Source organism: Hemiscyllium ocellatum, chromosome 1 (assembly GCF_020745735.1).
Source record: "Hemiscyllium ocellatum isolate sHemOce1 chromosome 1, sHemOce1.pat.X.cur, whole genome shotgun sequence".
Lineage (NCBI taxonomy): Eukaryota > Metazoa > Chordata > Chondrichthyes > Orectolobiformes > Hemiscylliidae > Hemiscyllium > Hemiscyllium ocellatum.
In genome coordinates, this window is record NC_083401.1 from 77087399 (window position 1) to 77108764 (window position 21366).

The window sequence follows — 21366 nt, forward strand, 5'->3', positions numbered from 1 at the left end:
TAATGTATCTCAGGATTATGCTGATGTCCCCACATATCACAGATGTCAGTCTTCAGCCAATTTGCTTCACTCCACGTGATATCATGAAAGGACTGAAGATACTGGATTCAGCAAAGGCTAGGGATGCTGACAATGTTCCTGCTATGTTACTGAAAACCTATTGATCTGGTCGATTGCTATCCTATCAGTGTCACTTCAATCATCAGCAAAGTGATGGAAGGTGTCATCAATAGTTCAAACAAGCAGCATCTGCTAAGCAATGCTCAGTGATGCCCAGTTTAGTTCCATCTGGGCCACTCAGATCCTAACCTTTGTCCAAATATAGACAAAAGATCTGAACTGGTGAGATGAGATTGACAGCACTTGACATCAAGGCTGTTTTTGATTGAATGTGGTATCAAGGAGTCTTAGCAAAAACTATAGTCAATAGAAATTAGGTTCGACTCCAGTTAACATCTGTTCACATACCCCTCACCCCTCAGTACAAAAATCTGACATCCTGTTGCACTTTCTCCCACATTATGTTTGCTGAGCTAGCAATTTTCCTGACTCTAGCATTCCCAACATGGAAATGAGAATTCAGTAAGAGTTTTAATTTGTTTATAAAATGATTGAACAACATTGCATTAAACTGAACGAAAAGTGTAATTAGCATATTCCCGTAGCACTCATAACTTACCAAAGGCTAATGTTTTGAAAGAGATAGCTGTACCATTTGTACTTCCCTTTGCTGTTGAAGCCATGACAATTACTCGGTACAAAGTATTGCTTTTTAAGTTAACTAATGTGTGTTGTCGACTTGCTGAGCCCACTGTTACATCTGTGAAAGGATCAGAAACAAGAGTGCCAACACTGGTTTAAACCAAAAATACAGCAACATTCACATATTAATCCACCTTTTCTGTGAACAATGCTTCTTTTCAATAATATGCTTCCCTTAACAGCCTTATTCTATGGATATTAGGGGTCATTTAGCTCAATTGGCTGGATGGCTGGTTTGTGATAAACAGTAATGCCAACAATGTGGATTCACTTCCTGTACTGGCTGGGATTACTATGAAGGATTCTCCTTCTCCAAGTGTGGTGGGCTAAAGCACCACCAGTCATTTCTCTCTGATGGAAGATTGCCCCTGTGACTCGATAAAACAATGGTGACTCTACCTTTATTCTTTGTACACCACTTCTAATTTTGCTGCACCCACTCATAGAAATAGCCTACAGTGAGAAATAAGAGCTAATGTCCATTAATCAGGGTGGGCTTTGAAGGGGCTTGTTAAGATAAAGATTGAGAGGTTGGTTCCACAGGCTGGGGAATATAAAACTTCAGGGTAATGGTCTCAGGATGAAAAATGAGTTATTTAAGGTGGATGAGCATATGAATAGAAAGGTTTTAGAGGGATAATGACCAAATGTTGTCAAACAGGACTAGATTGATTTCGGATTTCCGGTCGGCAAGGACTGGTTGGTCCAAAGGGTTCATTTCCATGCTGCACAGCCCTATGACTCTATGACTGAAATAAGGAGCAATTTCTTCACTCAAAGCGTTTTAGATCTTTGGAATTTGTTATCCTAAAGGATTGTGGATGCGCCATTGTTCATATATTATTCATTGCCATTGTTCACATATTTAAGACTGAGACAGACATATCTCAAGGAATGAAGGGATATAGGAGCAGGCAGGAAAGTGGAGTTAACATCAATGATCAGCCATGATGACAGTGAATAGTGTAACAGGCTCAGTGATATGGTCTGCGTGTACTCCCATTTCTTAGGTTTTATACATTCCTGTACAGAAACATGGGAAAGCACACAGCCAGAAAAGAAATTGAAATGCTGAAGAATAATTCAAGATCACCTTATTTAAGTCCAGTGAAATTACCATTGTTTTGCGGAGTCATGGGGTGTTCTTCACTTTGCATTACATTTATAGGGAAAGTACTGACTGCAATGAGTTACAGTAACTCTACATTTTCCAGATCTGAATTCAAGCCTCTTATTGAGTTTTCCAAGCTGCATCTCATCACATTTACTCTATTCATCTTGGAATAGATTGAAGGTCTAAAAGAGATGGTTATGTAGTTCATGTCACAGTACAAGAGGATGGTCTATTGTTTCCCCCTTGGGTTATGGTCTAGTATAAGTCAGTGCATTGCAGTTCCAATCAACTTCCATATGACTGTTTACTGCTTACTGACACCACTGAACTAGGATAGACGTGCATACCTAACATTCCTCTAATGTGTTTAAGAACCAAGAATATAGTCACATATTTCAGTGAAGTTTCAAGTATTTGTATAAACTGATCTCAGCTGGTCATAGAGTCATAGAGATGTAAAGCACAGAAACAGACCCTTCTGTCCAACTCATCCATGCCGACCAGATATCTCAACCCAATCTATTCCCACTTACCAACACCCAGCCCATATCCCTCCAAACCCTTCCTATCCATATACCCATCCAGTTGTTTTTTAAAATATTGCAATTGTACCATCCTCTACCACATTCTCTGGCAGCTCATTCCATACACGTACCACCCTCTGTGTGAAAAAGTTGCCCCTTAACTCTCTTTTATAACTTTTCCCTCTCACCCTAAATCTATGCCCTCTAGGTCTGGACTCCTGACTCCAGGAGCTATGAACCTGCACTCCGAGGTCTCTTTGTTCAGCAACATTCCCTAGAACCTGACCATTCAGTGTATAAGTCCTGCTAAGATTTGCTTTCCCAAAATGCAGCACCTTGCATTTATATAAATTAAACTCTATCTGCCACTCCTCAGCCTATTGGCCCAAGGTGCCATTGTAATCTGAGGTAACCTTCTTTGCTGTCCACTATATTTCCAATTTTAGCATAATCTGCTAACTTACCAACTATACCTCTTATGCTCACATCCAAAGTATTGATATAAATGACGAAAAGTATTGGACCCAGCACCAATCCTTGTGGCACTCCATTGGTCACAGGATTCCAGTCTGAAAAACAACCCTCCACCACCACCATCTGTCTTCTACCTTTGAGCCAGTTCTGTATCCAAATGCCTAATTCTCCCTGTCTTCCATGAGATCTAACCTTGCTAACCAGTCTCCCATGGGGATCCTTGTCAAACGCCTTACTAAAGTCCATATAAATCATGTCCACCGCTCTGCCCTCATCAATCCTCTTTGTTACTTCCTCAAAACACTCAATCAAGTTTGTGAGACATGATTTCCCATGCACAAAGCTATGTTGACTATCCCTAATCAGTCCTTGCCTTTCCAAATATATGTACATCCTGTCCCTCAGGATTCCCTCCAACAACTTGTCCACCACTGACATCAGGCTCACTCATCCATAGTTCCCTGGCTTGTCCTTACCACCCTTCTTAAAGTGTGGCACCATGTTAGCCAATCTCCAGTCTTCCGACACCTCACCTGTGACTATCGGTGAAACAAATATCTCAGCTAGAGGCCCAGCAATCACTTCTCTAGCTTTCCACAGAGTTCTAGGATACACCTGATCAGGTCCTGGGGATTTATCCACTTTTAGGTGTTCAAGACATCCAGCACTTCCTCCTCTGTAATATGGTCATTTTTCAAAATGTCGCCATCTATTTCCCTACAGTCTATATCTTCCATGTCCTTTTCGACAGTAAACATTGATGCAAAATACTCGTCTAGTATCTTCCCCATCTCCTGCGGCTCCAAACAAAGGCCACCTTGCTGATCTTTGAGGGGCTCTATTCTCTCCCTAGTTACTCTTTTGTTCTTAACATATTTGTAAACACCCTTTGGATTCTCCTTAATTCTATTTGCCAAAACGATTTCATATCCTCTTTTTGCCCTCCTGATTTCCCTCTTAAGTATACTCCTGGTAACAACTAAGGATGAGGGAAAGAAATGTTATGGATCCTGTGCACCACTGGTATCCAGGGCTCCTGCTAAAATATATGTGTGTTTATTCTAAACCATTTTATAGATCATTGGTTATTCAGATACTGGATACTGTGGAAAATATCATTCAGCATAGCTGTGAAGACCTTGAGGGACTTCAAAAGGGATTTTCTCACATAGCACCAGGAATGAAAATCTTCAGTTACATTGGGAGATTAGTGAAGGTGGGATTATTCTCTATAGCATCAAAACCTACAAGCAGTTTGATAGAGATGGCTTGATGAATTTTGTTAAAGTAAACAGAAACTGTTTCCAGTTGCAGAAGAGTCAGTTACTGGATAGGTCAGGGTGGTTGTTATGGGGGACTTTAACTTCCCAGATATTGACTGGGAGAGCTATAGCTCGAGTTCATTAGATGGGTCGGTGTTTGTACAATGTGTGCAGGAGGGTTTCCTGACACAATATGTCGACAGGCCAACAAGAGGGGAGGCTATATTGGATTTGGTTCTAGGTAATGAACCAGGCCAGGTGTTAGACTTGGAGGTAGGTGAGCACTTCGGGGACAGTGACCACAACTCGGTGACTTTTACTTTAGTGATGGAGAGGGATAATCGTGCGCCGCAGGGCAAGAGCTATAGCTGGGGGCAGGGAAATTTGATGCAGTGAGGCATGACTTAGGATGTGTGGATTGGAAAAACAGGCTTCAAGAGAAGAACACTAATGAGATGTGGGGATTGTTCAAGGAGCAGCTACTGCGTGTCCTCGATAGGTATGTACCAGTCAGGCATGGTGTAAAGGGCCTTGTGAGGCAGCCGTGGTTTAGTAAGGAATTGGAGTCCCTTGTGAAAGGGAAGAAGGCGGCATATGTAAAGATGAGGCGTGAAGGTTCAGTAGGGGCGATTGAGAGTTATAAGGTAGCCAGGAAGGAGCTAAAGAGGGAGCTAAGAGAAGCGAGAAGGGGACATGAAAAGTCTTTAGCTGGTAGGATTAGGGAAAACCCAAAGGCTTTCTATAGGTATGTCAAGAATAAAAGGATGACTAGGGTAGGTATCGGTCCAGTCAAGGATAGTAGTGGGAAGTTGTGTGTGGAGGCGGAGGAGATTGGAGAGACATTAAATCAGTACTTTTCATCAGTATTCACTCAGGAACAGGACACTGTTGCTGATGTGAATATGGAATCACAAATAATTAGAATGGATGCCCTGGAAATATGCAGGGAAGAGGTTTTGGGAATATTGGAAAGGATGAATATAGATAAGTCTCCTGGGCCTGATGGCATTTACCCCAGGATCCTATGGGAAGCTAGGGAGGAGATAGCAGAGCCATTGGCCTGGATTTTTATGTCGTCATTGTCAACGGGAATAGTACCAGAGGACTGGAGGATAGCGAATGTGGTCCCATTGTTAAAGAAAGGGAGTAGGGATAGCCCTAGTAACTATAGGCCAGTGAGTCTGACTTCAGTGGTGGGCAAAGTCTTAGAGAGAATGGTAAGGGATAAGATTTATGAACATCTGGGTAGGAATAACGTGATCAGGGATAGCCAGCATGGTTTTGTGAAGGGCAGGTCGTGCCTCACAAACCTTATTGAGTTCTTTGAGAAGGTGACTAAGGAAGTGGATGAGGGTAAAGCAGTAGATGTTGTGTATATGGATTTTAGTAAGGCGTTCGATAAGGTTCGCCATGGTAGGCTAATGCTAAAACTTCGGAGGTATGGCATTGAGGATACATTAGAGGTTTGGATTAGGAATTGGCTGGCTGGAAGGAGACAGAGGGTAGTAGTTGATGGATTATGTTCATCTTGGAGCGCAGTTACTAGCGGTGTACCACAAGGATCTGTTTTGGGACCATTGCTTTTTGTTATCTTTATAAATGATCTAGAGGAAGGACTTGAAAGCTGGGTAAGCAAGTTTGCGGATGACACAAAAGTCGGTGGAGTTGTGGATAGTGAGGAAGGAAGTGGTAGGTTACAGCGGGATATAGATAAGTTGCAGAGCTGGGCGGAAATGTGGCAAATGGAATTCAATGTAGCTAAGTGCGAAGTCGTTCACTTTGGTAGGAATAACAAGATGATGGATTACTGGGCTAATGGTAGGCTACTTGGTAGTGTGGATGAGCAGAGGGATCTTGGTGTCTATGTACACAGATCTCTGAAAGTTGCCACCCAGGTAAATAGTACTGTGAGGAAGGCATATGGTGTACTGGGCTTTATTGGCAGAGGAATTGAGTTCCGGAGTCCTGAGGTCATGTTGCAGTTGTATAGGACTCTGGTGAGGCCTCATCTGGAGTATTGTGTGCAGTTTTGGTCGCCATACTATAGGAAGGATGTGGAAGCTTTAGAACGAGTGCAGAGGAGGTTTACCAGGATGTTGCCTGGAATGGTAGGAAAATCTTATGAGGAAAGGCTGAGGCACTTGGGGCTGTTCTCATTGGAGAAGAGAAGGTTTAGGGGAGATCTGATAGAAGTGTATAAGATGATTAGGGGTTTAGATAGGGTAGATACTAAGAACCTTTTACCGCTAATGGAGTCAGGTGTTACTAGGGGACATAGCTTTAAATTAAGGGGTGGTAGGTATAGGACAGATGTTAGGGGTAGATTCTTCACACAGCGGGTTGTGAGTTCATGGAATGCCCTGCCCGTATCAGTGGTGAACTCTCCTTCTTTATGGTCATTTAAGCGGGCATTGGATAGGCATTTGGAAGTTATTGGGCTAGTATAGGTTAGGTAGGATTCGGTCGGCGCAACATCGAGGGCCGAAGGGCCTGTACTGCGCTGTATCCTTCTATGTTCTATGTTCTAAATAGCAAATTCAAGCAAAAAGGCATTTTGCAGGTAATTATTATATTCAAGAATAAAACAAAAACTGCTGACAATACACAGCAGGGAAAACTGCATCTGTGCAGAGAGAAATGGTCAGATGTAGGGCTAAAAAAAACCCAAAGAACTGAAGATGCTGGAAATCTTAAACCAAAGCAAAAATTGTTGGAAGATCTCAGCAGGTCTAGCAGCATTGGTGGAGAGAAATAAATATTAACATTTTGCGTCCAGTGACCCTTCTTCAGAACTGATGGTAGCTAAGGAAGGACTGGTTTTTATACTGAAGATATGGTAGAGGGGTGCGTGGAGCAAACAGTAGATAAACATAGAGCCCACCTTGTTCCTTGGTCAGCATCTTTGTCTCAGACTTGCTGCAGTGCTCCAATGAAGCTCAGCTATTAATTGTTTCCATTAGCAGCTTTTCATTCCCTCAGACTGAACTTGAACCACTCCTTTGTCTGTCCAACTGTTTTTTCTCTCTCTTTGGGCTCTATCTCCACCTATTGTTTACTCTCCCCCTTCTCCCTACCCTACCTTCTGTGTAAAAACAAATCCTTTTCCTAGCTACTGTCAGTTCTGAGAAGGGTCACTGGACCTGAAATATTAACTGAGAGGTCAGGATGTTTGCTAATCATTGCATAATATTCAAAGATATTTATGATCTCAAGTCCTGGCCAAAGGTAAACTCAGGATTTTGATAGTGGGGGATTCAGTGATCGTAATGCTATTGAATGTCAAGTGGAGATGGTTAGATGCTCTCTTGTTGGAGATAGTCAACATCTGGTAGTTGAGGAATGCTAATTTTATTTGACACTATCGGCCCGAGCCTGAATGTTGTCCAGGTCTTTCTGCATATTACCATGGATTACTTCAGGAGCTGAGGAGTTATGAATGGTGCTGAACAAGTGCAATCATCAATGAACAATCCTACCTCTGACTTTGTGATGGACAGAATGTCATTGTTGAAGTAGCCAAAGGACACTACCTTGAGGGATCCTTGCAACAATGTCCTGTCCAATGTACTGACCTTCAGAAACCAGGTATGAATTCCTCTCTGATTCCTATTTACATCAATTAAATCCATGATGACTGGTGTATTGTGACTGTGGTTTGAATTTGTATCTTATATACCTAAAGTATCTACCACAGGATAATAATTGCAGGTACAGGAAATAACTGTCAAATGTATTTTGTTTGGCGACTTGGACACATATCACCTTCCCTGTATCATTACTGAATCAACATGCTGCAACTTCCTACATAACATTAGTACTGGTCAGCAAAACTAGCCTATATTTAGTGCAGCTTTCAACTTATTTCAGCCTGGTGTGATGGATCTGTGCCTCTTTCTCTCTGCGTTGTGTTATGAAGTTGAAGGCATGTACTGTACCTTTCAGAGAGAGTGAATGCTGTTCTGAACTGAGATCTTACAAGCACCTGTGGTATGACTAGATGGCAGTGTCAGGGTGTGGTGGAAAATTGAAAAAAACATAACATTTGGCTGTGAAATGGATACCTGAGTTGGCTGCAGTTTTGACAACAATTCAAATTTAACCAACTAGTTTAAATTATGCCACAGGATATTAAGACCCAATTGAGTTTGAATTTATTGATTTGCCAACATTGAATCAATGAGATGATTTGATGTTGGGGATATAAAAATGCAGGCATTTTGAAAATCAGACAGAGTAACTACCATCGAGAGAAATCCAAGAAATTAAGAAACACTCTCTATCAAAGGCACCTTTTCATATGAAACATATTCACAATAAGAAGAAAGAAGATGACCCAGGGAGATCTTCAGCCGAAGAAGACAGACACTGAAGATGGCAGCGGCTGTGTGGTTTTGAAATTAAGTTGATGTAAATTTAATAAGTGTCTTATTGGAACAGCATGTTGTTATAGAGCTAGAACAGATAATAAGCAATTAAGAGAAAGGGGGGCTTAAAGTTGTGAATAGTTGCTGTTTAATGTTCACTTTTAGACTTAAAAAGATTGATGTTATTTTCCCTGTGACCAGTGGAGTGCCACAAGGATCGGTGCTGAGCCCTCTACTTTTTGTCATTTACGTAAATGATTTGGATGCGAACATAAGAGATACAGTTAGTAAATTTGCAGATGACACCAAAATTGGAGGTGTAGTGGACAGCGAAGAGGGTTATCTCAGATTACAACAGGATCTGGACCAGATGGGCCAATGGGCTGAGAAGTGGCAGATGGAGTTTAATTCAGATAAATGCGAAGTGCTGCATTTTGGGAAAGCAAATCTTAGCAGGACTTATACACTTAATGGTAAGGTCCTAGGGAATATTGCTGAACAAAGAAACCTTGGAGATCAGGGTCATAGCTCCTTGAAAGTGGAGTCACACGTAGATAGGATAGTGAAGAAGGCGTTTGGTATGCTTTCCTTTATTGGTCAGAGTATTGAGTACAGGAGTTGGGAGGTCATGTTGCGGCTGTACAGGACATTGGTTAGGCCACTGTTGGAATATTGCATGCAATTCTGGTCTCCTTCCTATCAGAAAGATGTTGTGAAACTTGAAAGGGTTCAGAAAAGATTTACAAGGATGTTGCCAGGGTTGGAGGATCTGAGCTACAGGAAGAAGCTGAACCAACTGGGGCTGTTTTCCCTGGAATGTCTGAGGCTGAGGGGAGACCTTATAGAAGTTTACAAAATTATGAGGAGCATGGATAGGATAAATGGACAAAGTCTTTTCCCTGGGGTTGGGGAGTCCAGAACTAGAGAACATAGGTTTAGGATGAGAGGGGAAAGATATAAAAGAGACCTAAGGGGCAACTTTTTCACACAGAGGGTGGTACGTGTATGGAATGAGCTGCCAGAGGATGTGGTGGAGGTTGGTACAATTGCAACATTTAAGAGGCATTTGGATGGGTATATGAATGGGAAGGATTTGGAGGGATATGGGCTGGGTGCTGGCAGGTGGGACTAGTTTGGGTTGGGATATCTGGTCGGCATGGACGGGTTGGACCGAAGGGTCTGTTTCCATTCTGTACATCTCTATACTCTATGACTGTAATGGATTTTGCGGGAATTCTTTGTCACTCATATTTTAACAGATTACAAGACGAGGTGAGCTTTTCTGGGTGTTTTGTTTATTTAACAAAGGGGTTCATCGCTGTGCCTAAATTTAGATATTATCATTACCACATATGTAAATCTGACCATTTTAATCTTGACTTGGGCATAATTATATAAATGACAATCACTGGCCCTATCATTGAATGGGTGTTTTATTTCAATAACAGTAAGAAAGGTAAAGTTATTTTCAGCTCACATGATTCATTTTCACCAGCGTTCTTGCAAAAAATGGTGTAATTTGTGATGAATCCACGCCTTTCATTTACCGGAATTTCATCCCATTCCAACTGAGCTGTTGTTTTTCCTGTTTTCTTCAGATGAACAAAGGGACCAAATGCTGGAGCTGTAAAAGGATGCAGATTGGGAAGAAGTGGCAGCACCAAACTATCTTATGCTTCATAATCCTTGTACATTCCAATCACGTGAGATGGTGGTTATAAGATATTACATAGTTGTTGTGACTGTGATAATCACAATATCTCCTGTGGTTTCTGAGAACAGGAAGGTGTGAAGTGATTGTACTGACACAACTATGGTGTTCCACAGCCACAATTCATATTATGCTCACGGTTGATTCTTCCAATAGCAGCTAATCCAATACTTAATATTTGAAACCCAGCTTCAAACGCAGGGGAGGTGATTGCCTAGTGGTATTGTCACTGGGCTATTAATCCAGAGACCCAAGTAATATTCTGGGAACCTGGGTTCAAATCCTACAATAGTAGATGGTGGAATTTGAATTCAATAAAATCTAGAATTAAGAAACTGATGATGACTATGAATCCATACCTGGTTTGCTAATGTACTTCCTTTAGGAAGAGAAAACAACTGGACTACATGTGACTCCAGCCCCACAGCAATGTGGTTGTCCTTAACTGCCTCTGGACAATTAGGGAAGGGCCTAGCCAGTGATGCCCTTTTCCTCTGAATGAATGAAAAAAACCTTTTGTAGAAGTGTTTGAAAACAAGTCAACTAGAATCTGGTATCAGTCCTGGTATTAATACAATTCATTTAAGCGTGCAAGTTTTAGAGTGACACGGTTGGAATCCACTTACAGTCTTGTTGTAGATATGCCTTTGTTGAAAGTGGAGATCCAGGACCATCATTGTACAAAGGGTAAACTGATATCTTATGGCGCTTAAATGGCAATATGTTCTCTGTGGGAAAAAGATACACTGAGCTAAAGACAATGTTTCAGGGGGTGTATCACTTTTTATTAGGTCATAAAAGATGTAAAGACAAAATACTGCAGATGCTGGAAATCTGAAACAAGCATCTCAGCAGGTCTGGTAGCATCTGTAGAGAGAGAAATGAGTTAACGTTTCGAGTCCAGCATGACTGAGCTCAAAATGTGAATTCTATTTCTCTCTCTGCAGATGCTGCCAAACCTGCTGAGTTTCTTCAGTATTCATTGTGTTTAATAAGATTGTATACAATTAAAAAACTTTTGGTAGTATTTCCAAAAGGGTTATTCTAATCTCCCAGGATAAAATCAGGGAACATTTGTTGAAACCCTGGAGAAATAGAACAAACCTGCTGTTTAAATAGCTGTACCAATGCCCCTGCCTCTTTTCAAAAATGGATGAGTTCTGAATCTAAAGTCTAGAATTCATCTCAAATATTTTAATTAGACTGATGATGGTAATCATTCGAGAGTGAATGAATCTATTATTTTCTTTCTTAGTATTTAAAATGATTGGAAAATCTACTCCTGAGTTCAAGTCTCACTGCGACATTTGTTCACTTAATCTAGACTAGTGTGTAGACCTAGGTTGATCATGAAAGGCTCTACTGAAGTAAAACTACATTGTTGTAGGTGCGGTTCTCTGGAGGTCCTCTCACCCTCACAACGTGCAGGACTCCACTCCCTCTGCTCCAATCCCAACCTCACCATTAAACCAGCAGATAAAAGGGCTGCAGTGGTAGTCTGGTGCACTGACCACTATACCGCTGAAGCCAGACGCCAACTCGAAGATAACTCCTCCTACTATCCCCTCGACCATGACCCCAACCCCCATAACCAAGCCATCATCACCCAGACCATACACAACCTCATCACCTCAGGAGATCTCCCACCCACAGCTTCCAACCTTGTAGACCAGGAACTCCGCGCCGCCCCATTCTACCTCCTTCCCAAAATCCACAAGCCTGACCAACCTGGCCAACCTATTGTCTCAGCACGCTCCTGCCCCACCGAACTCATCCCCACCTTCCTCGATACTGGCCTATTCCACATAGTCCAGGACCTCCCCACATACATTTGAAACACCAACCACGCCCTCCACCTCCTCCAAGACTTCCATTTCCCTGGCTCCCCAATGCCTCATCTTCACCATGGACATCCAATCCCTCTACATCTCCATCCACCATGACCAGGGCCTCCAAGCCCACAGTTTCTTCCTCTCCCAACATCCTCAACAGTACCCTTCCACCGACACTCTGATTCGTTTGGCCGAACTGGTCCTCACCCTTAACAATTTCTCCTTCGAATTCTCCCATTTCCTCCAAATGCAAGGGGTAGCCATAGGCACTCGCATGGGCCCCAGCTACGTCTGTCTCTTTGTCGGCTTCATAGAACAGTCCATCTTCCGTGATTACACCGGCACCACTCCTCACCTCTTCCTCCGCTACATGACTGCATTGGCGCCACCTCATGCTCCCACGAGAAGGTTGAGCAGTTCATCAACTTCACCAACACATTCCACCCGCTCCTTAAATTCACCTGGACCATCTCTGACACCTCCCTCCCCTTCCTGGACCTCTCCATCTCCATCAATGATGACTGACTTGATACGGATATTTTTCACAAACCCACTGACTCCCACAGCTACCTGGATCACACCTCGTCCCACCCTACCTCTTGCAAAAATGCTATCCCGTATTCCCAATTCCTCCGCCTCCGCTGTATCAGCTCCCAGGAGGACCAGTTCCACCACAGAACACATCAGATGGTCTCCTTCTTTAGAGGCAGCAATTTCCCTTCCCACGTGGTTAGATGCCCTCCAACGCATCTCATGCCATCCCGACCCTCCGCTCTCAAACCCCACCCCTCCAACTGTAACAAGGACAGAACGCCCCTGGTGCTCACCTTCCACCCTACCAACCTTCGCATAAACAGCACCATCCGTCGACATTTCCGCCACCTCAAAACGGACTCCACCACCAGGGATATATTTTCTTCCCCACCCCTATCCGCTTTCCGCAAAGACCATTCCTTCTGTGACTACCTGGTCAGGTCCACGCCCCCTCCAACAACCCACCCTCCCCTCCTGGTATCTTCTCCTGCCACTGCAGGAACTGCAAAACCTACACCCACACCTCCCCCTTCACCTCCATCCAAAGGAGCCTTCCACATCCATCAAAGTTTCACCTACACATCCACCAATATCATTTATTGTATCCATTGCTCCCAATATGGTCTCCTCTGCATTGGGGATACTGGACGCCTTCTGGCAGAGTGCTTTAGGAAACATCTCTGGGACACCCGCACCAATCAACTCCACCACCCCGTGGCCCAACGTTTCAACTCCCCTCCCACTCTGCCGAGGACATGCAGGTCCTGGGTCTCCTCCACTGCCGCTCCCTCACCACCCAACGCCTGGAGGAAGAACACCTCAACTTTCGCCTCGGAACACTTCAATCCTAGGGCATCAATGTGGACTTCACTAGTTTCTTCATTTCCCCTCCCCCCACCTTACCTCAGTTCCAACCTTCCAGCTCAGCACCATCCTCATGACCTGTCCTACCTGCCAATCTTTCTTCCCATTTATCTGCTCCACCCTTCTCTCTGACCTACCACCTTCATCCCCACCTCCATCCACCTATTGTACTCTTGGCTACTTCTCCCTAGCCCCACACCCCCTCCTATTTATCTCTCTAACCCGGAGGCCCCTAGCCTTCATTCCTAATGAAGGGCTTTTACCTGAAACGTTAATTTTCCTGCTCCTCGGATGTTGCCTGACCTGCTGTGCTTTTCCAGTACCCACTGTAATCTAGTCTCTGGACGTCCTATCTGGCTGAGTTCAAGAATGTTAATAATGTGAAGATTAGCTGCTGTGCTCGTCTACATAAACACTTACAGTATCACATTTCTTGTTCAGTGAGTTTCTTTCTAGCAATTCTAATCTATAAGATTAATCTTAGCATTCTTTTTGTAAGGCATAACATGTAGATTGATGAAATATTTGAAAACCACACTGTTTATTGATATTGTAGTTGATCTGTGAAGGTTTAAGTAAACATTGATAATTGCCAGATTTCAGTGATTCTATGTTGTACTGTTCTTTTGTCAAGTATATTTTCTCTGGGTCATTTTACATCCACTCAAGCATGGGAAGACATCTTATCATTGCGCTTTTATGATCAGAATGTGTCATATGACATATTTTCTATAATTTGGCTGATTCAAAGCATGGCACTACGGCACATCTATTTTCTGTCTGATATTGATATTGGTAGTTGAGGGGTAATTTAAAGGATCAGAAAGAATCAAAGTACAGTGCTACACTGGCAGAGGTTTCTGAAGTCTGCCTTAGCCTTCTTTCTTAGACCACTGAGCCTCCCCAATATTGACCCTGAGCCCAGAAAGTCAGCTTTGTTTCAGGGACATAACCTTGCAGTAAATAAAGCTCCTGCCCTGTGGCACTGAAAAGCAATTCTTTCTATAGGATTTGGAGTTTCAAGTTAAATTTTCCAATTGCTTCATTATTGGCATTAAATTCTTAAAAATAAATGTATTAATCCCAGATTTTAGATGACCCTCAAGTAATCAAAACCTTTAGGCAACATTAATGACTCATGAAACAATGATATTTTTTCTCTATGTTACATTGACAACTCACCTTTCACAAATGCCTTGTTTGTGGTGTTCGGTTTATATATCCAGTCTACTAGTCCACTGCACTCATTACTATCTGAATCTGCCACACACCATTCAACTATGTACGTATTTACAGTGGAGCTAGGAGCTTTCCATTCTACCATTAGTTGGTCATTATGTGGGACAGCACTGACATATTGAACAGCTGGGAGTTCTATAAGCGAAAACAAACAAAACAAAATTCATCATTAGAGAATTTGATTTGATACGAATCAAACTTACATCTGAAAATCAAAGCAATTGCTTCTTCATCAATTCTGGATTTATTCTGTATACAATAATTTATTAAAATCAGTTGTCTCTCTCCTGCTATAATTTTGACCAGAGTGAGCAGGGTATGCAGAAACTAGGTAGGAATCTATTTGTGGAAACATAGAAGATAGGAGCAGGAGTAGGCCATTCGGCCCATCAAGCTTGCACCACCATTCAGTACAATTATGGCTGACCATATAATTTCAGTATCCCATTCCCGCCTTCTCTCCATACCCATTGATTCCTTTAGCCACAAGGGTCACGCCCAGCTTCCATTTGAATATATGACTAGATTCCCTACAATGTGGAAACAGGCCCTTTGGCCCAATAAGTCCACACAGACCCTTCGAAGAGTAACCCACCCAGACCCATTTCCCTCTGACTAATGCACCTAACACTATGGGCAATTTAGCATGGCCAATTCACCTGACCTGGATATCTTTGGACTGTGGGAGGAAACCGGAGTACTCGGAGGGTGCTCTCGCAGACACAGGGAGAATGTGCAAACTCCACACAGACAATTGCCAGAGGCAGGAATCGAACCCAGGATCCTGGTGCTGAGAGGCAGCAATGTTAATCACTGAGCCATCATGCTGCCCCAGCCACCATGCTGCCCCAATCTAATCATATGTAACAAACTGGCCCCAGGAGCTTCCTGTGGGAGACAATTTCACAGGTTCACAACTCTCAGAGTAAAGAAACTCTTCCTTACCTCAGTCCTGAATGGCTTACCCCTTATTCTTGGACTGTGACCCCCATTCCTGGACTTCCCCAACTTTGGGAACATTCGTCTCACATCTAGCCTGTTCAGTCCCAGGATTTTACATGTTTCTGTGAGATCCCCCTCATGCTTCTATGCCTTGTCCCAGCCTCTGCTAATTTCAGGAATGAGTTAATGAGGTCAGCACCGATCTCTAAATTTACAAGGTCAACACCATGCAGGGAAATGGGCTCACAGCCAGCAGTCTTACACAAAGAATGATCTTGCCTTAGACTTTTAAACTCAAATTTTAAGTTAATGGCCAGATTTTCTGAGGTGTGCCCTTCTTTTTTATGAAAGAAGGGAACTCTGCATTTCTGAGAAGAGATTCTGTGTGGGGCTCCCTCAGGAATGTAGAGCCATACTTCCATTCTGTCAAAGGACGGCAACCATGTCCCATTTTTCCAGCATCAGCAGCTGTATCCTGAAATGTAAAGGCTCAGATGGCCATTTTGACAGTTGCTGTCTAAGATCAAATAGGTAAATGTGATGTGCGGGCACTAGCAGGGGAGGATGCCAGATAGGTAGGGGATATAATGGCAGTTAATGTGTCAGGTGGGTCGAGTGGCAGGATTCCAGGGTAAGTACAGTGCCATCTGATATGGATGCCAGCTGATGAACCTACAGGGTGCCAGTTAAGTAGAGTGTCAAGATGCCTGGTTGGGTTGGATCACACTGGGTCCAGCCTGATGGAGAGTTGGTTCAGTGAAGGTGATGACAGGGGGTTGGCTGTATATGGCTGAGAGGTCAGTTCTGGTGGCAGGAATGGTCTGGTTGGGTGTTGAGATGCTGGCAGGTTGGACTCTTGGGGAGGTGTATTGCTGAATCTATGAGGTAAGTATGATTTTAGTTTAATTGTTACTCAGGAGTTAGACTGTCTTTATAAACATGCAAATTCTCCTGAGTAACTATTTTATTGAGCAATTTCCTCAGAATTTTCCCAAGTCTTTGATTTAAATGGAAACTTTTGAAAGACTTCAGACAGAAATGAATTGCCCAATAGAAAATTCAATTTCCCGGGTTATTCCTTCCGTGGAACCTATGGTTGGGATCTCCCAGGCTAGGGGATCTATAACTGAGGTGGAGAGGGGAATACTGTTATGGACTAGGCCAAATCCTTCAAAATATTTTAAAACGATGGCCTAGACACCAACTTTTTCTTATTTTTAAAGGCAAGTAGGGTTGCATTCTGGATGCAATTTGATTGGTCAAACTACCAGGCCTGAAGCAAAACACACATTATTCTTACACTATACATATAGTTAAAATATAAAGAAAAGGAAGAAGAATTGGGATAATGTAATGTTATTGGAAAACCTAACAGAATAATAGATTATTTAACTACGAAACAACAACTGTTGCAAGGTAGTAACACCTCATAAACACACTCCCAGCAAAGGAAAATTTAGTAAAATAGATTGTCTCACCCATGCAATTCTCTAATCCAGGAGGAAAGAAAATCAAGAGAAAACTCAGAGTGAGAGAGGGAGAGAGAGAGAACTCAAGCATTTGCTGTAGCAGGGAGACACATATAGCACCTTCCAAACACCAACAATACTGAAAGTTAAACTAAAATCTTTGTTCTGTAGGAGCTTGACCCCTTCATGTTGCTTCTATTGTTCCAACTTTAGAAAACCTAAACCGTCACAAGCTGTTTGGAACAGCCAGCTCATCTCCTCTGCCTCAATCTCTCTTCAAAAATAAAGCTAAGGACAAAATATACATCTTAAAACCACAGTATCATTACAGAAACATTTAAAGAGGGGAAGCCATTAAGGTTGAAGATGAGGAGAATGTTTTACTCAGAAGAATTCTGTACCTCAAAAAGGAAATCTCAGTCATGGAATAGCTTTCAGAATAGCAATGATGTAAAGGTGAAACTGTAAAAAGTCATTGAAGTCATGGTCAAGTTAAATGATGAAGCACATAAAATGTTGCTTTTGGGTCCTCTGGCCATCATGAGTATGATCCGTGGGTTCAGTCTTGGATCAAAACCTAAAACCCAGAAGATAGTCAAAGAGAGTGCCTTTATGTTCCTTCTGGTGTCCCAACATTGCCATCTACCCCGACCTGCCTCATCTGGTATTGTTGGAAAGGCAGGTCAGATTGGAGGTCAGCCCTGTTCACATTGTATGGATATGCATCAACAGCAATGAATGGAAAGAAACAAAGTCACATCCTTTACATAGGGGCACCATGCCAGTTGGAACATCAACCAAGACAACTTATTTAGCATTGAATGTTAATTGTATTCTCACAATGTTTGGTTAGCATCACTCACCGTTACAATTCTTTCACCAACTGAATCATCAATTTTTGTCTTTTAATTGTGACACTTACCTTTCTGATTTGCTGACGGCAGTAAGAGCACAGACTCGGGGGAGTTTCCGACTGAGTTGTAGGCAGTAATTGATATTACGCATGATTCTCCAGAAAGAATGAGACTATACTCCAGGTTAGTACTGTTGATGCACATCACTGCCTGACTTTTTCTTTCTTTTATCTTCAATTGGTATCCTTTTATGATACCATTAGCCTCAGACTTGCTCAGTTCCTGTATGTTTAAGTTAAAGTTAAATTTAAAATAGATATATATTTTTATTATGTTTACATCTGTTAAATGAGTGAACATTCGACTAATTAGGTACAAAATAAGAATAGCATGCAAACACTAGCAGCAATACAAAGAAAAGCAGTGAGTGCGAGGAGTCTAGGATTGCAAGAATCTTCTTTTCATAAAGAAAAGGATCAATACTAGATTGGGTTTTCAGGATGGTGGATGTGAAAAGCTTGGAATCATTTAAAAATCAATGAGATGTAACCCTGGTTGGGATAGATGGGGTGGAGGACAGAGTTGTTCTGGAAAAATCAATGGTGGACTGAATTGTGTTTATCAATAGGAATTTTCTGAATGTAGTCACTTCAAAAATGTGTAGGCAAAAGTGAGGACTGCAGTTGCTGGAAACCAGAGTTTAGATCAGAGTGGTGCTGGAATAGTTACACATTTTGTAAGTTTAGATCAGAGTGGTGCTGGAAAAGCATCTGGGGAGCAGGAAAATTGACGTTTTGGGCAAAAGCCCCTAATCAAGAATCCTGATGAAGGGTTTTTGCCTGAAACGTCGATTTTCCTGCTCCTCGGATGCTGCCTGACCTGCTGTGCTTTTCCAGCACCACTCTGATCTAAACTTAAAAAAATGTGTAACTGTTGCATGTGGTCAGTGCTAAAAGGTAAATGGTATTAAAAATGTATTTGTAGGTTTTTAAGAAAATCATTTCAGTTTAAAATCTGTGCAATGGAAATTAAGTTTCAGGGAGAGCATAACAGATGGATGTGGACTGTTTCAAAATCTATTGAAATCTGCCATTTCATCTGAAATCACAAGAGGGAGACTTTTAGAATGGACCTAGCCTTGGGCAAAACAGTGCTTCCTGCCTCAACACACATCAAAGTGGATGCCTTTCAAATTGCTAACTATGCATTTGAAGCATTGATTGCTTCAGCTGAAAGATAATACTTGAGTTTAGCCCCAAAACTGAGACGAATCAGCCATCATAACTGGAAAGATGATTCATCAGTCTGAATCAGATCATTTGCAAGTTGACACATACAAAGCTGAACACAAAGGGGAGTTATGACCAAGGCAAAAAAAATGAAGAATGTGCTCATAAACCAAATACTATTTGGTTAAGGGAAAGCCAGGCAGATGGTCCCAAAAACAACAGAACTGCTGGAGAAAACTCTCCCTCCCAAAGTCTGCTGTTCTGATGAAACTACGTACAAGAAAACACCACTATTCAACTATAGAAGCCTTCTCAGCTGCTGGAAGAGTTAACCACTTCAGTTAATCAATAAAGAACTCACAAAACAAGTGCCAACAGTACACCCTAAAGATTTACAGGGATTTAAAAACTTATTTTCTTCTTGTCTTAACTTTACAGATACCATGATTGAAACACTTTAAATCTTGTTAATACCTGCTCAGAGAACTAACTTTGATATTCTTTTTCCCACTGAACCGACTTCGTACTGATACCATAACCCATTGTGTTGACCCTGCTATATTCCAGTCTCTCAACACAGACACCATCTCAGCTTCTCACGCATGTTACTAGAAACAACTACAACTGGGATTGCCTGAGCCCAAACTCTTCACAGAATGAAGCTACCAATGTTTCCCTGGCTTTCCCTGAGTCCCAGTCCATTCAGCAGCACAAAGTTAATTGCTGCATTTCAGCTGCATGCTGCTGACCGTCTCTTTATCTGTTTACTGAACCTTGATGTGATCTGTTCTGTTTACATCTTCCAAAAGGGTTCCATCCCTGTTGCTAGGCAGAATCTACTGACTCAAAGCTGGGTACATTTTATAAGCCAAATGTTGCAATTTCCAGAGGTCACCTTTATAGACACCACTGACACAAACATACAAACAAAAGACATGACTAAAATGTTGATCTTACATGTGTCATAGAGTCATAGAGATGTACAGCACAGAAATAGACCTTTTGGTCTTACTCATCCATGCCAACCAGATATCCTAACCTAATCTAGTCCCATTTGCCAGCATTTGGCCCATATCCATCTAAACCCTTCCTATTCATATACACATCCAGATGACTTTTAAATGTTGTAATTGTATCAGCCTCCACCACTTCCTTTTGCAACTCATTCCATACACCCACCACTCTCTATGTGAAAAAGTTACCCCTTAGGTCCCTTTTTAAATCTTTCTCCTCTCACCTAAACCTCTCTCCTCAAGTTTTGAACTCCTCCACCCTGGGGAAAAGACCTTGTTGACCTGATAACTCAAGAATCTGTGTGCCCTAACTTCTCGTTTCAGAGATAGAAACTCCAACCTTCCAGCACATTCCTCAGTAACGTCCTGATGTATCAAAAGTCTTTTGACATGATAGTATTAATGTATGGAATATTGGTTTTCAAATCTATAATCTGATATTCTTTACCTGGGGTTTCATAGATTGAAATGATCTTGGAAAGGAAAATTGTTTGACTTAAAATGAACAAAGCAATCAATCACCACAGAGGTTGGCCAGACTTTGTGCAATTGTGACAAACGTTCGGAACGGAATTCAGTTTTGTACCAAAAAACACTGAAATTGACCATAAAATGGCCAGTGAAATGCCCTGCTTGTTGTAAACAGCCTATCAAAATTAAGAATATTAAGGTACATGAATTTCAGTGCTTATATGATAGATAAGTTGATGATTCCAAAGACAATAGGAATGTATCGCACAGTATCTCCCTTTGTTTGCTCATAACAAGTGAGATATTGACCATAAGCAATTAGGTTGTGCTAACAAAACTCAACACACAGTATTCAACATGAGATGTGATTCTGTGATGGGACAGAATTTGCTAAATAATCTTCAATGTGCTCCAAAACACGCTGTCAACTAAATTAAAGTTGTCAGTTGGGTTCTGTTGTGACACACTTGCACATATTGGAAACGATGTGCATTAATAAACAAACATTGTGGCTGTGTCAACTCAACAAGAGTAACAGCTGGTTTATATTTCAGGCAAGGTCTTTATCTATCAGTATCAACTTGATGGATTTAAAATTTAAACAAACCTTGACAGTTAACTGTCAGTCATAATCTATTTGGTACATTTTCCATGGCAATGCTTCTCCAAATCAGAGTTCACTTGTCAACAATTTAGCACTATCATCTT

General features: G+C 42.0%; 1 protein-coding gene across 1 annotated transcript in view; it reads right to left on the reverse strand.

The window, feature by feature from the left end:
- Positions 1-21366, reverse strand: part of LOC132805452 (interleukin-6 receptor subunit beta-like) — a 39382-nt gene that overhangs the window by 11341 nt on the left and 6675 nt on the right. The window contains exons 5-9 of the mRNA XM_060820915.1: positions 18014-18227; positions 14624-14815; positions 10838-10939; positions 9978-10124; positions 680-820 (exon numbers count right to left, since the gene is read on the reverse strand). Coding sequence (XP_060676898.1) covers positions 680-820; positions 9978-10124; positions 10838-10939; positions 14624-14815; positions 18014-18227 — 796 coding nt within the window. The remainder of the gene's footprint in view (positions 1-679; positions 821-9977; positions 10125-10837; positions 10940-14623; positions 14816-18013; positions 18228-21366) is intronic.